General features: G+C 39.6%; 1 protein-coding gene across 1 annotated transcript in view; it reads left to right on the top strand.

Annotated features, from left to right (window-relative positions):
- Window positions 1-17,819, top strand: part of VAV2 (vav guanine nucleotide exchange factor 2) — a 469,223-nt gene that overhangs the window by 242,731 nt on the left and 208,673 nt on the right. Inside the window, exon 3 of the mRNA XM_069069239.1 lies at window positions 16,263-16,321. Within this exon, the coding sequence (XP_068925340.1) occupies window positions 16,263-16,321 (59 nt within the window). The remainder of the gene's footprint in view (window positions 1-16,262; window positions 16,322-17,819) is intronic.

Here is a 17,819-nt window from a genome sequence, read left to right on the forward strand (position 1 = left end):
GTCCCAGTGTATCAGGTACTTGAGGATAATGGAGTTGTGTCTGCAGTAATCATTGTTTTATTCCCCCGAGTCAGAATTGGTGAGTTAGGGAGGATGTCACTGCAGACAGTCAATGGATCAGGAAAATATCCAAGATCCTAGCATATACCAAACAAAATCCTTTGCTCAGCTGAGCCTGGGGTCTGGGGTCCTAGTTCTGGGGAATTCTTTACTTCTCTCTTCAGGTACTTTAAAGGTATTCTTCCATTATGCCCTATAGGACTGAGATTCAATTATTTGAATAAAGTCCATTAAAAAAAAGTTTCCCTTATCTTCTCTTTTTCCCTTTTTCCCCCCTTCTTCTTCTTTTCCCTCATCATTTCCCACCTTTCCCTCTCCTTTCCCCTCTGTTTTCATTTCTTTCCATCTCTGGTTCTGTCTCTCAGCTCCTCTCCTTATTGTCTGTCAGACAGTAAACAAGCATTTATTTAGTGTTTACCAAGTGGCAGCCACTTTACTAAATGTTGAAATACAAATATAAGCAGAAAGACAGATAATCCCTTCCTTCAGGGAATTACATTCTAATTGGAGAAAGATTGTAGGTAAGTGGGTGTGGTGAGGAAGGTAGAAGAAGTTCTGAATATTGCTGAGCATCCTCCCAGTACTGTGCTGGCCTGGGCATCCTCCTTAAATGGAGAATCTGAGAGTATCTATCCAATCAGAAGGAGAAACCACGGAGGGGGGGGGGGGGGGAGGAAGGGAGGGAGCAGGGAGACTGCTTTCTAGGTATGAATTCCATGGCTAGACCAAGGCATTAGCATGAGGAGCTGGAACTTAGTAGGGGTGCATTCTGGAGGAGGAGTCTATAAGGGCAGAGAGAGAGGTCATGTTTTACTCAACTCTGTACAAGGACATGCACATAGTAGGTGATCAATAAAAATATATTCAGTGATATTTTTCATTCCAGGAAACTGGAGACCCCAAATCACTTAAGCAATCTAGGACATAGAGAAAGGGGAGATGTTTTCCCCTATTAGCACTCTTTCCCTCCTACTCAAAGTATTTTGTATATACTTTATTATTTACCATTGGATCATCCTGTCCTGCCCTGCCCCTCCATAGAACATAAACTTCTTGAGGGCAAGGCCCATTTTTCATTTTGTCTTTGTGTGAATCCTGCCTAGCTGTTCCTTGTCTTAATAAACGTTTATCACATTGGGTGGGTTTCTAAAGCCCTAAAATGAAAGGCTTTAAAAACAAACACTCATTCATATAATCCAATAACAAGAGAATTCTGTCTTGAGAGATGAAATGATTTCTGGTTTGATCTCTATTTCTGTTATCAGTTAGGACTTCTCTTCCTTGTCTTCTTCAGTGGGACTCTTTAGTGACAAAGATGGTAAAATGTTAGATTCTTTTAACTGTTTCATGTAAGAGAAACTTGACTTATTCTCCCCCCCCTCCCAATATGGCTAAGGATGTCACCATCACAGAATTATCTTTCTTAACATCCAAAATTGTGGGATTTAGAGATCGTCTAATCCAGTGCTCTTATTTTACAGATGAGGAAACCAAGGCTCAGAAAGGTCAATGGATGTCAACCAACAAGCAAAATAACAGTTCTCAAAAATTGTGTGCTGTGAAACACTGGGCTTTTGTACAACACTGTCAGAGATTCCATGAGAAAATTTTAATTCTAGTGAATTTTCCCCTCTAATACATTTAATTATGTATAAAGCAGAATCCTTTGTCTAGGACTTTCTTTGGTGTAATTGATAGGTGATGTTAAAGTTTGCCAAGGATGTTATAGTTGTTATCTCATTTGGGCCTCACAGTAACCCTGTGATGTAGGTATTGCAGGCAATATTATCCTTATTTTATAGATATGGAATTGATGTCCAGGAAGGTTCGTGAACCCCTTTTCTCCTGGATATGGATATTCTCTCCTCTAGATTTTTTGTCATCATGCTCTCTTCTGGCTCTCCTCTACTTGTCTAACTGCTCCTTCTCTGTCTTCTTTACTGAATCTTTGGCCAGGTCATTCTCAGTAACTCTGGATGGATCCTCTATTGACCTGGGACCTCTTGCCATTATTGTTGTTGTTCAGTAGTTTTTTGTCATGTCTGACTCTTTGTGACCATGTTCAGGATTTTCTTGGCAAAGTTACTAGAGTGATTTGCCATTTCATTCTCCAACTCATTTTACAGATTAGGAAATTGAGACAAATAGGTTATATGACTTTCCCAGGGTCACACAGCTAATAAGTTCCTACGGCCAGATTTGAACTCCAGTCTTCCCTTGACTCCAGGCCCAGCATTCTATCTACTGCATCACCTAGCTTACTTTCTGCTTAATTTCCTTGATATTGTTCAAAGGTCTCATGACACCTTGTCCCTTTATCCTATGATTTGAATCCATACTCCAAGATCCTAAGGATCAAAATTTATAGTTTCTATCAACATGTGATTTTTGGATCAAAGATTTAGAGCTGAAAGAGATTGGGTAGCAGGGTGAGGACTTGAACCAAAGTTTTCTGACTTCAAATCCGTTGCTTTCTCCTTATGCAATGTTGCCATCCTAGTCAGCTCCCAAAATTTTCTGTAGCCAAACTAGTATCCACTTGTTTTTTTTCAACTGTCTTTTCTCTCTCTTTCTTGATTCTGAGTGTTTTCTACTCTCTGAAGTGTGACATGACCAGAAATCACCTTTTTTTCCCTTGCCATTTGTCAAAGTCATTGGAAAGAGAAATAGTCAGCAACATTACACTGGCACTGAACTAGAAAAGAGGTGGCAAACAGGATTGCTGGAAGATCAGTTTTTGTCCGTGCTAATTTGGTCATTTCTCTCTGCTTGCTTTTTGCCATCAGAACATAAAAATATGGAGACTCTATCTTTGGGACTTCTGTCATTCCATCTTATAAGCATCACTGCTCCTGGCCTTGTCTGATGGAAAATATTTTCATTGTTTGCAAAACAGATCTTAAATATGGTGTCTGTTACATCCTACCCACATCATCTTCAGTAATATGCTACAGCTTATGTAACATACCCCATGAGTGTTCTCCATCATATTTTGGATTGCTTGTAATTTTGATTGTTTGGAGTTTGTAGTGCCTTGTGATTTTTTACCATATAGCATCAGTGGGAGAATATTGGTATTAAGAAGATGCATATTGTGTGTGTGTGTGTGTGTGTGTGTGTGTGTGTGTGTGTGTGGCTAGAGATCAGTGAAAGGACTTGGGCATTTTCTTGACCACAATTCAACTTATTCTCTTCCTATTTTCATCTCTGTGTACAGATCACCCATTGTTCTTGAGCAATGCCCATCCAAGATATTTTTACTCAAGTTATTATCAAGGACATATATAGATTTAAACAAGAAGTGAGTGCCTTGACTATAGCTCTGGTATCCATAGACTGTTCAAAGTAAGAATTAAGTAACTTGCCCATTGTCACAAAACTAGTGTCTGAAGCTGTTTTTGAACTCAGGTCTTCCTAACTCCAGACCTTGTGCTCTGTTCACTGTACCACCTAGTCAGGAAGACCTGAGTTCAAATCCAGCTTCTGCTACTTACTGGCACTTTAAACTCTGGGCATGTCAGAAATCTCTGACTCAATTTCCTCATCTATAAAATAGTGTTAACAATAGCACCTACCTTACTGGGTTTGTTTTGAAGATCAAATAATATATGTAAGGTGCTTTGTAAACCTTAAGGTATTATATAAATGCTATAGTTAACTAGCTATCATCTTTGTATCTTAAGTTCCTACTATAGCTAGGTTCAGATTAGTATGAATAATGAATCTCCTGAGGTGGTCTCATGTATTTGAATTTTCACTCACTGTTCAAAGTTATAATTATGTAAAATATGGCAATTGGTTCCAATCCAATGGAAATATGCAGTGCAAATTCAAATAATGAAACTAGGCAGGGGATTTGTTAGTTTTACTCATCAGAACCTACTCTATGTGCCTGATACTGTGGTTGGTGCTAGAGAGCCTTGGAAGAGGGTGCCAAGAGTCTCCGCCCAGCGTGGTGCCCAGCACATAGTCGATACTTTGTAAATCCTTGTTTAATTGAATCAGGGTAAAATAAAGAGGGTCCACTCAGCTGGTAGGGGCTTTGCAACCTCCTCCACATGTTCCTGCAGTTTTCCATCCTTCCACTTGCTGCTCCTTTGCCGTTTGAACCAGATTTTCGGAGGTCATGCCTGGGAGAAGCTAAGCCACTTTGCTCAGCACTCCTTGGCACCATCTTCCTCCTGATCATCTTTGCCTGGTGCTCCAAATCTATATATACTACCATTGTCTCTGGAAAAGAAATGTCAAACAACTGTCATCATCATCTCTTTGACTTCTCAAAGCACAATCCCCTTATCCCCTTTCCTTGCCAATGCTCCCTTTGTATTGTCTCCCCCATTAGTATGTGGGCAGTGACAATCTTGCTTTTGATTTTTTTATCTGGTGAGTAGTTAGCGTAAATTTTTTTTCATTCTTTTATTCATTCATGTAAGTAGTGATAGGAACTGAGCCTGTGATTTCTTAGATTTAGGAGACTCCCAGGTGTGGAGATTCCCTTTACCAAAGTGGGTCAGCAACTTCTCTGCAAGTTATAGCCTTAGAGAGTTTCCTGGAGCACAGAGAAATTAAGTGATTTGCCCAGGGTCACACTGCTAGTAGGTTTCTAAAGTGAAAGTTTAACTCCCATCTTCCTTACTCGAAGGGGAGTTCTGCCATGCCAGGGGTGGGGAACCTGCGACCTTGAGGCCCTTTGACTGAGTCAGACCACACTTGAGAACCTAGAGGGCCACATGTTCCCTAACCCTGTAAAACCCCCCCCCCCCCAATGAATAATTCCTTAGTCTAGCACTTAAACTCATCCAGCACTCTGGTTCCATCTTCTTGCTCCTGCATTATTCTATGTGTTTTCCCTTCCTGTGAACTCTTTTCCAGTCAAATTAGAATTTCTAGCCTTTCCCTCATCTCCTGCCATGTTTTAGCTCCATGCATTCAAGCAAACCATGGTCCTTCCTCCTCATTTCACCCAATTGAAATCGTTTTCTTCCTATGAGACTCAGTTAAGATGCTAATTCCTCCATGAAGCCTTCCCTGATTCCCCCCATCTCACCATCCTAAATTTTCCCCCAAACATTTTACACTTTGCTTCCATTAGGTACTGTCTTTTTCTATCTTTAGCATTAATGGTTCCATTTTTGTACATGTTATATTCTTCCTAGCTAGTTGTAATCTATATGAAGGAAGAAATTGTGTCATTTTTCATAAGCACAGGCCCCCACATTTGGTAGGGAAAAAAAAAGGAAAGTGATCATATGCTCACTGATTGGAGAATGACTGAACAACATGTGTTCAATGGACATAATGGGATGTTATTATACCCTGAGAAATTCAGAATATGAGGAATTCAGAGAACTATGGGAAAATTAATGCAAAGTATAGTAAGACGTATCAAGAAAAATGATATTCACAATACCTACAAAAATGTAAACTAAAACAATAGTAAAATGCTACCAAACTCAGATTACTTAAAATGAACAATCTTGGTCTACAGAAAAAAAGGAAGAAACATGTTTCCCTCCTTGAGGAATAAATGGAAGTCGTTGGGAAGAATCATTTTCCTGAGTTCAGATCTGGCTACACTTAACTTGCTACATGACCCTCGGAAAGTTACTTACCCTTGTTTGCCTCAGTTTCCTCCTCTGTAAAAATGAGTTGGAGAAGGAGATGGCAAACTACTACAGCATCTTTGCTTAGAAAACCCCAAATGGGATCGGGAAGAGTCATATACTACTGAACAACAAAAATTCATTGGAGGCAGGGGAAATAAGTATATGTTGAATTGATTAACCACCAAATCTTATCCTGCTTTAAAGTATCTCTTTTATAGGAAAAAAGAGATACTTTAATGGAAGCTATTATATTTGAGTGATCTGTTAAAAAAACATTGTCATCACTGTAGGTAAAGCATGTTTCCTTGCCTCTCCTGAGGTAGAGGTAGAGGCTGATGGCCAGTGGAGACAACATAAAGACAACATAAAAAAAAATGTGTGTGTGTGTGTGTATGTGTGTGTTCTATACAGAGAAATGCATGCACACATACACACACATGCCTATTTTTAAAAACACCAGAAATCTTTATTAACAGAGGAGGAAAACCAGAATCATCTAAAGTCTTGTTAGTTGCAGGGGTTTTAAATGAGTCTCAAATTAACAGAAAGGGCACAAAGGAATCCTCTGTTGTAACGAAGTAGAAGAGTATTGAATGTATCACTGATTCTCTCACTCCATTGTCTCCATCTGCACTAACTTTGTGCAAGGATTTGCAGGCTTGTTGCTGGCTAAGTCCTACATGACACTTTTGCATCTTGATTGGTGAGACTTATAGTTTGTCAAGGTGTCTCAGACATGTCTTTGAAGGGCTACCGTTGTCCATTTCACATGCTACAGATTCATGATAGTCTGGTACTGTGGGTAGTGAAGACATTACAATTCAGTTTTACAGACGAGGAAAGTGAGACTCAGGTTATGTAATCTGATCAAGGTCATGTGGCATAGTAAATGGCAGACCTTTGGAGACTCAAGCCTAGGTCTCCTTATAGCCAGTTGGGTTCACTCTACCCCTCCAGCTTAAGCAAAGAGTTACTTTATTTCACTCATAACCTCCTGGGCAGGCCCCTAGTGACCTGATTAGAATATTTGCAAAGTCATTAGCAAAAGTTAGGATGCACACTCTGGCCATGGAGCAGAGTCAAGGTTACTGGCCGGAGCAGATCCAGCCTATGATCTTGACCTTGTTAGTGCTATATTCTAGCCAACATGTTTAGATTTCTCTAAATCTCATAAAATTGTCATATTTGTAGAACATATTAAACATTTTAAAGAACTTTTATATGCATTTATCTTCTTTGACTCACATAATGCCTCTATGAAAGATTAAATGCTATTTTCCCTAATTGATGAATATGGAAAGTGAGGTTCAGTTTTGGTGATGATATACCCAGAGGTATTTAGGATGACCACTTTCTCCACTAGGCTACAATGAAAACTGGGTGTTTTTGCAGTCTCCTAGGCAGGAGAGCTTGGCCTTCACAGTGCTGCATGTGACAGGATCACAAAGGAGATAGATTGGATTAGTTTCCTAGGAACCATGTCTGGAGAATCCTCAAATTGAGAAAATTGAACCTTAATGTATGAGACCCTTCTCCCAACTGCCACCGCCTCCCCCCAATCTGTGAACCATTCCAGTGGACCAATAGTTCATCTTCTACTCTCCCTTCTTTGCTGAAATTTTAAACAAAGAATACTAACCAGAATTAGTGGGAAGAACAACATTGTTTTTGATGAGACATTAATGAAGCTTGGTTTTTATTAGTGGTCATATGTTAAATCTTGTAGCCCAGAAGCAAGGAAGAAATATTGTCTTATTATAAAACATCGGTACTGCAAGGAACCCTGGGAGTTCTTCTAGGTCTGTGGACTTTGCTCTGAGTATCTCTGATTTGAGTTGCTGTGTACTTCATCATGGTCTCCCAGGAACCAGTAGTTATTGGGTTTTAAAACCATGAAATAATATTATGGTCCCTCATAACCCGTGGAGTAATCAAGAGCTGTATTAGTCACCTTTTGTCCAATCCAACTTCTGTGCTGTTGGCAAAATGATATTTTTAAAGAACACATTGGACTCTCATTCCCTGGCTCAGGAAGCCTCAGAGGCTCCCTATTGCCTCTAGGATAAAATACAAATGATTCTATTTGGTCTCTAACGTCCCTTACAATCTGGTTTAGATTACCTTACCAGACTCACTCTTCTTCATTCAGTCTGCTGCCTAACCCAAACTGGCCTGCTACACCTACAACATTCCATCTCTTGCATCATTGCCTTTGTACAGGCTGTCCTCCATGACCTGAAAGGGCTCCCCTTCTCACCCCTACCAATGAGTATCCCTATTTCTTTCCAAGTTCTTCCTTCGAAAGGATTTCTCTTAGGAACTGGGTATGAACAAAACACTTAGGTGAGGGTTTCTTTTCTCCAATATATAAGATACATATTGGCTGGTACAGTGCCAGTTTGGCCTAAGTTAAATTTATATGAATCAAATTCTGTGATAAATATACTAGGGGGACTTGCTTGTTAAAGAAGCCCATGGTGAATCCTTCATAAAATGAATAATTATCAGGCACTTTTCCTTCTGCAATTGACTATTCTGTGTGTTGGGCCTCATCTGAGGCTTGGGTCATTCTTTCCTCAGACCTCACATAACACCCTGTATGAAACTGTTCAGGTCCCTGCTGTAACTGGAGGCCTGGAACTTCTAAAGAGATCAGGGAGGTTCCAGACACTTTAGGGAGCAGCCAGAGAATATTCACAGACTCTAAGATGTGGAAGGACCTCACATGTTTTCTAGCTCTATCTGTACCTGATGCCCCTAATAAGAAGTACGCAGCTTCCAATGGAAAGCTCTCAGACAGGGGAACTTGCTCCTCTAAGGGGCAGCTCATTTGACCTTGGGCAACTTTAATTTCCACCAAGTTCTTCATATTGACCCCAAACCTGCCTCCCTCTTATTTCCATCTATTGCTTCTTGTGTTTCCCTCTGGGGCAGAGCATAACAAGTGTAATTCCTCTTCCTTATGACAGCCCTCTGAAAACTTGTCATGTTGGGAGTCTCGACTGAGCGTCCTGAAGACTTAGCAGAAGCCACAAATGCACAGGCTTCTGGCAATGGTGCACCAGGATGGAACATTTCATGCTTCAATTTCTCTCTTTTCCTTCTTGTCAGGTCAGGTTGGGCTTGAACAAAGAATAACTTTCTGACAGTATCCTGTTCCTGTCAGGGATAATTCAAGTCAGGTTGGGGAGGGGAGAGTAAATAGTGTCAAATGTCTCCATCTTTCTGGCCAAGATGTAAGGTGGCCTAGCATCACTAGTCAGTGACTGCCAATGGTTTCAGCAGGGACTTAATTACACACTTGCCAAGATTTGATTGCCCTTGTGTAGTGTAGAACTCACCAAGTGTAACAAATTCCCCTTTGAGGAACTATGCTGAGTCTCCTACCTCCTGCTGGCCAGTGAGGTAGAGGTCTTTGGATGTCTGTGGCATCATGGGATCACAGAATTAGAGTTTGAAGGGAATTTAAAGGCCTTCATTTTATAGATGAGGAAACTGAGAGATGGTGACTTGTTTAAGCAAGATCTAAACTTGTGTCTTTCTGTGATCTATAGATCCCATAGGTGCTGACAAAGGTGAAATTTAAACCCCTGTCTTCTGAACCCAAGGACAGCTAGGTGAAAGGGTGGATAGAGGGGGTTGGAGGTGGGTGGAGGCTTATGGCAACATTTCTACTTTACCCTATAGATGATTCATATCCACTTTAAGCATAAAGTATATACTGACTACCAAGAACAGCTTTAACTAAAGATATTTATGGGCAACTAGGCAGGTCAGTGGATTGAGTGCTGGGTTTGGAGTTAGGAAGACTCATCTTGAGTTCAAATCTGGCCTCAGACACTTTCTAGCTGTATGCCCCTGGGAATGTTACTTACCCTTGTTTGTCTCAGTTTCCCCATCTGTAAAATGAGCTGGAGAAGAAAATGGCAAGCCACCTGAGAATCTTTGCCAAGAAAACCCCAAATGGGGCCATAAAGATTTGACACACTGAAAAAAAGTGACTGAACAACAATGTGGAGGTTGAAATAAAAAATATCTTGTCCATCCTGGAGAGGATGTTGGAGAAACTGTTCCTATCAATAACAGAGGATACAAGGTTTAATGATACTTAATGGAAAAATTATTTGCAAATTTGTCTATAAGGTGATTTAGTGGGAGATTTAAACTGGACTTCTGTCCTTGCCCATACTATTCCTCTTACTTGGTATGTCTTTCCACTCTCCTTTTCAGTCTAAATCCTACCCCAGCTTCAGGATATATCTGAATCCCTCCCTCCTCTGGAAAGCCTTCAGTCTCTTCAACCCATATTGCCCTTAGGTTACTGGATGATAATGACAGCAGTGGTTTGCAATTACATTTTCTTCTGACAACTACTCTAAGAGCTCGGTGCAATTATTATCTCCATCCGAAAGAAACTTAGGCAGAGGGACATTAAATGAATTGCTATAAGACCTACTTATCTACCTAGTAAGTGCTTTAGGCCAGATTGGATCTCTAGCTTCTTGGTTTCAGGTCTAGTGCTCTATATCCTATGCCAAAGGTATCTGGAAAATGTTTAAAAAAATAAATAAAAATATAGTACAACATAGGTAATGTTAATTTGTAGTTTTCTACGTCAGTATGCTGCCTTCAGGGATCTATTTCTATTTTAATTTGAAACCACTTAGCCTGTCCCATTACCACCTCAACTTCTACATGTCCAACATTGAGCTTTTTGTATTTTTCTCCCTAAACTTGCCCTTCTTTCTGATTTTACCCTGTCTCTCTGTTGACATCCATGTTCATTTATGTTTGTAGCTGAAATTATTTCTGCCTCTTTCTTCACCAGTCCTATCTAATCAATTGCCAAGTCGTGTTGATTTTACTTTTTCAGCTTCTCCTCCTATCCATTTCCTCACCTCCTATAGCCAAGGACCACTGTTAGCCACCTGGACCTTTGTGATACTCTTCCAACGGATCTTCTTCCCTCTGCTCTCTCTCTCTCTTCCAATCTGCTCTTCACATCACTGCCAGAGTAAGTTTTTGAATGCACAGATCTAGTCATGCCATTCCTCTGATCAAAGATCTTCAATTGCCCCCTAAATTAGATTTTTACTGTTTTGCCTGGCATTCAAAGTTCTATGTTATCTGCTTACCTTTAGAGCTTTATCTTACATTTATGACCCCCATGTATGCTTTTCTCCAATTGGTTTGTCTACTGTCTGTGCCAAATACATCAATCATCAACTCTCCTATCTCTGTGCCTTTCTCTGTGTTCTTATTCCCTGTGCTTTCAGTGTTCAATTCTCCCCTTTTCCTGTTGATTATTTAGCCATTCTTTAATGAAAAATTCAAATTCCACTTGCTATGTGAAACCTTCTCAAATTCTCCTTTTTGATAATGGCCCTCCCTCTCATTTCCTCTCTAATGCATCTATTGTGAACTGTTGTATATTATAGTTTAATCAATCAATCTACAGGCATTTATTAAGTGCTTACTCTGTGCCAGGCACTAAGTGCTGAGGAGAAACTAAGAAAAAAAAATAGTCCCTTTCTTCAATGACCGCTGGCATCTGTGTGGAGGAGACAACGTATAAATAAAGAGGTACAGACAAGATGCAGGCAGAGTAGATGAAAGATAGTCTTGGAGAAGGTGCTATTGTCAGAGTGGAGGAGAGTGAGAAAGGCTTGCTGTGGAAGGTGAGAGGCAAGCTGAGTTTTAAAGGAAGAAAGGGATTCTAAGAAGTGGAGGGGGGATGGAGAGCATTCCAGGCAGGGGGTGAGTGGGGGGTGGGGGGTAGGGAAGGAGCAGTCAGTGGGAAGGCATCAAGGCAGAAGATGAATATTATTTTCAAAGAACATCAAATAGCATTTGTCTCTGTCTCTCTCTCTCTCTGTTTCTCTGTCTCTCTATCTTTGTGTGTGTGTGAGAGAGACAAACAGAGGGGGGTGAGAGACAGAGAGAGAGACAGAGAGAGAGAGAGAGAGAGAGAGAGAGAGAGAGAGAGAGAGAGAGAGAGAGAGAGAGAGAGAGAGAGAGATTTCCAGTAGACTATAACTTGTAACCACATGAAATCAGACACTTGGCATCTCACACACTTCGGATTGTGCTTGGCACTAAATGCTGGGCATTTAATATTTGTTGAATTTTAAGTGTCTGTGATCCTTCTTCTTGACACTTTATTGCCTGTTCTTTGTTTTTTCTCTTTATTGGATCTAAGTCTTCTGTTGCCTCTGAGATCAGGCAACCAGGAGGCACAATGGATAGAGCACTGGATTTGGAATCAGAAAGACCTGAATTTAAGTTCTGCTTCAGATACAACTAGCTTCATAACTTTCTCAGTCTCAGTTTCCTAATTTGTAAAATGGGGATAATAATGGCACTTAATCCTCATCATTATTATTGTAAGGATCAGATGAGGTAGCATATAAAATGATTCACAAGCTTTAAAGCATTTCTCATTTAATAAACATTTATTAAGTGCTGAATGCATGCAAGGGAGTTATTGTCAGTCACTGTAAACATCATCACCTGAAGACTGTTTTTTTTTAAACCCCTCCTCAGCTAGGTGGCACAGTAGATAGAGCACTGTGCTTAGAATCAGGAAGACCTGAGTTCAAATCTCTCAGATACTTACTAGCTGTATGACCCAGGTCACTTAACTTCTGTTTGTCTCACTTTCCTCATCTCTGAAATGGGGATAAGAAAAGCAGCTGCCTCAAAGTTATTGTGAACATCAAATGAAATCATATTTGTAAATTACTTAGCACAGTTCTTGGTGCATAGTAGGCATTTAATAGACTTCCTTCCTTCCTTCCTTCCTTCCTTCCTTCCTTCCTTCCTTCCTTCCTTCCTTCCCTCTCTCCCTCCCTCCCTCTCTCCCCCCTTCCCTCCTTGGAATTTTTGAGTTCAAAGGATTAAGTTTTTCTTCCATAAAGTATGTATTTCTTCAACTCCTTCAATAGGTGGCACCACGCAAAGAAAGCAAAACGAAACAAACAAAACATCCTAATTTACCATTTGTTTAAAAAGTGTTCAATGAGGGAAGGTTTTGTATTTCTAAGTCTGATCCTTAGAGGAGCACTGGGGAGAACATCTCAGCAGAGCAACAGATGAATCCTCATGCTATACTTTGGAATGGGATGTCATGAGTTTTCCCATTCCAGTGGCTTGAGTTGATCTAACATGATGGCCTTTGACTGCATACTTTTATTTCCTTTATAAGTATTAACCTTCTTGGACAGTGTTTCACATACTTGGGTTCTGTAATCTGGGACTAGGGCAATTTTGTGGTGCTCTGTGGGGATCTCTGGTTCTCTTTGGGAACATAGCCCTCATCTCACCCCAATGACATGTAAGAGTCAGCAGAGACAGCTGAGGTTGGGGTCACTCTTGGGGAGCACACATTTCTTTGCTTGTCACATCTCAAAACCAGGCCGACACAGAGCAGAAGCAGCTGGCAAGCCTCTGGCCTTGGTTGCCTGAGGTCAGAGGATGGTTTTCTTCCTGTTTGGTAAATTTAACCCCATTTAAGCATCAGCCTTTGCTTAATAACACATACTTACCACTGACCTCTTTACAAACTGTAGGTGACAGTTCACATAGCCAAGTGGAAACAGCCCAGCAGCTAGGAGCTCTGGGATCAGGCTTATATGTTAGAGCAAGCCATGACAGCTGAGCATCCCAATGGGTTGATGAAGAATTTTCCTCCTGGGCAGAATAAAAGGCAGAACATGCATTTTTTTTAAGAACTCAGTCTTTGTACCTCCTACATGACATCTTTAAAACTGACATGAGAACAGATACAGGGGTATTAGCAGTGCAGTTTGTTCCATTGTCCAAAACATATTTATCAACTATCTCCAAAAACAGTTCTAAATAAATGCTACCCTTAATTGCTGACAAGCACATTAAATAAGTGTTAGGAGCTAAGGTTAGGCCATCTCCATGGCAAAGTTATTGGCTCATATTTAAGGAAATAGAGAAGATTCCAACAATGGAATCCTGTTGTTAGACTGATTCAAAAAATATACCCATCACAGTGCTGCCCCACCCCCACTCTCCCAGTCAATGTCCTTAGTCAGATGATGGGTTTGGAATAGATGGTTTCCAGTGTATCTCTCAGCTCTTTTGTGTCAGTATTCCAAGTTCTTGTTCTGCTCTGACATTCTTTAAGTGAGCTCTAGGCTATACCATTGTTAGCCATGGTAGGGGTTAGATTTAATCTAACAACTCTAGCAATTATGAGAGAATCTTAGGATATCGAGCTAGAGAGAGACCTTTGTGATCTTCTAGTTAAAACTCTTTCATAAAGTGATTGTTTTCTTTTGTTTCTGCTTGATGTTTTGAGCTGGGGGCAGCATATGTGATACTCTATGTTGTGGCATATAAAAAGTTTGAGAAACAGTTTCTGGGTAATTAATCATTTTATTAGTCATGCTCAAAACAATAAACGGGGTCAGTGGCACTCTCAAATGTCAAAGACCAGTCCATGGAACCCACTCAGCGCTTAAATGCCCTTGGAAGAGTGGATATTCCTGAGGGCGGCAACCAATTCTGATTGGTTAACAATGGGAAGAATGAATAAATAAGTGGAGGTGAGTTTATTCCAGTGAGGGGATGGGGAACTTGGCTGAAAACTCAGTCTTAGATAAAGAGATTTATTTCTTATCTACACTGCTCTGCCTAGATTGATCTAGACAAAACCTCTGCTTAGATCTGGCTAAGTGGAAAAAGATGAGACAGAATTCACCTTAGATTAAAATTCTTTGTTAGATTTTCTGGTTGGATGGGGTAATAACTCCAAGATTTTATCTCATCATCTGTCCTGCCTTTCAGAGAACCAAGCCTTCAAATGAGGAAGGGAAAACATCCTGGATCTCCCCAGTATTTGGTTATTTGATAACCATTTTTCCCAGCATCCATAGACTTCTACTTCTGTCATGAAGGGAGCCAAGAGTGATCAATATAATGAGACAGCATTCAATTCATTTTCTCTTTCCCCCCCTCCTGTTTATATGTCATAGTCAGTGTATATTTTGTTTTTTCTCACTCCACTCCTATCTGCATTAGTTTATATGTCTTCCCAAGTTTCTTTGAATTCTCTGTTTTTCATGGCACAGCAATCTGCCATTATATTCATGTACCATTTGGTTAGGTATTCCCTGGTCAATGGGCAATGACTCTATTTTCAGTCTTTGCCACTGTAAAAAGATGCTGTAAATATTAATAATATTAGTAATAGCTAACATTTACATAGCATTTTATTATGTGCCAGGCACTGTACTAAGTGCATATTATCTCATGTGATCCTTACCACAACTCTGGGAAGTAGATACTATTATTATTCCCATTTTACAGATGAGGAAAGTGAGGCTAAAAAAAAGTTTAAGTGACTTGTCCAGAGTCACATAGCTCTTAAGTGTCTGAGTCTTCCTGACTCCAGGCTCAGCACTCTATCCTTTGCACCACCTAGCTACCCCTTTTAATGACTGACTTTTATATAGGACTTCAAGATTTGCAAAGTGCTTTCTATTCATCATCTCATTTGAGGGAGAGAGGGAATAAGCATTTATATAATGTCTACTGTGTCTAGGCACTTTGCTAAGCATTTTGCAAATATCTCATATAATATTCTAATGTATCGATGTCTTTCACCTTTTTGCAATATACATCTAGGAGTAACCTCTTTGGATTAAAGATGATGGACTCTTTGTTCACTTTTCCTTTTACATAATTTCATATTATTTTCCAGAATGTTTGGACCAATTTAACAATGTATACCAAGAGTGTGATGATGTGCCTGTCTTATTGAAACCCCTCTGACATTGATTATTTCCATCTTTTGTCATCTTTGCCAGTTTTCAGGGTATTTACATTTTTCTGGGAACCGTTTACTCTTATTCTTTGCTCATTTGTCCATTGAAAACCACTTGATTTTTGAAGCCATAAATGTACATTTGGTCTCATCCAATGTACTGCATAACTCTCAGTTATAGACACAATAGCATGGATTATTCTAACTGTAGAGGGCAAATGACTACTGTGTGGGACCCTATAAATCAGATATTCTTCCTATGACTCATTTTCCCCATGATTTCTGGTGTCTCCTCCTCCTTCCTCCCTCATACTCTTTCAAAGAAATGTGAGAAACTGTGTGTACAATACTTGCATTATTGGGGAGAGAAGTGTTATCTGTATCTAATTGAGTAGTGATTAAGGTTAGGGAAAGGTAAGGGAGAGGGGAATAGTCTCCCAACCACTCTCCTTTTAGAAAGCCCTTTCGTGTTTGGATCAATGTCTCTTGAATGGTACAGTGTCATGAAGGTACTGACTTGGTGTATTATTATATCACTGTCTTGACGTGATATCTTCTCTACCATGAAAATGTTTCTGAAGCAGTCATTGGTTTGAAATGTCAAAGCTTATGTCTTATCCTGAAGATCAGACATGCACATTAATTTACTAGTTTGGCCATCATTGAGTTTCTTTTATTTAAAAAAAAATTCAGATAAAATATGCCAAGCCAACAGTTTTTGTATATACACAAAACATTATTATTGTTATTTTTCTATTTCTTGGCAAATTACAAAACCATTTCTTTTGCCTTCCCCTTAGGTCATCTCTGCAGTGTCTAGACTCTCTCTGCATAGTATTGCACAGAACAAAGGAATTAGGTAAGTTTTTTGCTGTGCTCAATAACTGATAAAGCTCTCTGTGTGTGTATATGTGTTTATCACTGTCTGCTTCTAGCCCAGCTTGTCAGAGACATTGGAATTTTAAGCAAACATCTTACAGTCTGGTCTTTTTCATACATTTTCAATGTGTCTTAGAATTACCTTTTGACTTCAGTTCAAAAAGAGTGGGGAAGATGGAAAAAAAATAACCACTAACCTTCAGTTCACACAAGGGAAATCTTGCAAGCATGTTTCTTATGACTGCAAAATCTTTTTTGATTTAGGTAATGAGATCAGCAAATTAATCCTTTCACAGATCATTGCCTACATAAATGCAATGGAAAGATCAGGAAGGTTTTGGTGTGAATCAAGTTGCCTCCGTATTTGTAGCTATCTGGGGGCAAATGGATGGACCCATTCTTACTGGGATTTTAATGGCCTTCTACTGGGCCTCCAAGGAGTAGTTTGGAATAGAAATCGTGTAACATTGTGAACAGAGTGCTTGACTTTCATCCAGAAAGATCTAGGTTCAAACCTCACATCTGATATTTTGTGCTTCTGTGCTTCTAGACAAATCATGTGATCTCTCTGAGCCTTGTTTTCTTCATCTATAAAATGAGGTGGTTGAGCTAGATGGCCTGTAAGATCCCATCCTACTCTAAATTAAAGAGTGTGTGTGTGCACATACATAAATTTATAGTTATTTTATATTTATATATGTTGTATGTATATACACACATTATATATATATATATATATATATATATATATATATATATATATATATAGTGTGTAAATGTATGTGGAGAGAGAAAGAAGGAAGGGAAGGCAGGAGTAAGGAAAAAAGGAGGGAGGGAGAGAGAAAAGCAGCTGAGTTTTTAGAAGGATGTAGCCAGGGTTATGTTGGAGCCAGTTCAAACTGGATTGTGAGAGCTGGTTGTTAAATTTTTAGTGTGAACATTTGCGCCTCAGAAAGGGGCAAATACAATAAATTAAGGCTTGATTTTTAAAAATTGATTGTCTAGACTTATGAAAGCAATGAAGAAAATATTAGTAATGCAGATTAAACTTAAAAGTATGTTATGACTACTTCCCCCTCTTCCATAGCCCCATGCTTCCATCCCTGTCAGCCAATTGTTAAACATTTACCACATACCGCTGGACATAGTCCAGAATTTGTCTTCTGGGAACATAAGGATTGAGAGACACACTGACACAGATCCATTTGGAAACTGAATAAGCTAAATATGGAATTAAACAAGAATTGGACAAAAATGTGAGTGGGTAGTAAGGTACATCAGATGCAGATCAAGGATGAAAGCATACTGAGTGGCAGGTTTCAGTGCATATTTGGAATACAAAGCAGGAAAGTGGTTTGTGTCCAGTGCTCAAAATAACACAAATAATTTTTTAAAAGGTCCTTTTTCAGCCAGACAACGTAAAAGGGAGCTAGTCTGGTGTGTACCTGTGTAACAGGGTGTGTTAAGAGAGCCACCAA

Source organism: Petaurus breviceps, unplaced genomic scaffold (genome assembly GCF_028583685.1).
Source record: "Petaurus breviceps papuanus isolate PSGF00001 unplaced genomic scaffold, PetGlider_PUasm1.0 90779, whole genome shotgun sequence".
Taxonomy (NCBI): domain Eukaryota; kingdom Metazoa; phylum Chordata; class Mammalia; order Diprotodontia; family Petauridae; genus Petaurus; species Petaurus breviceps.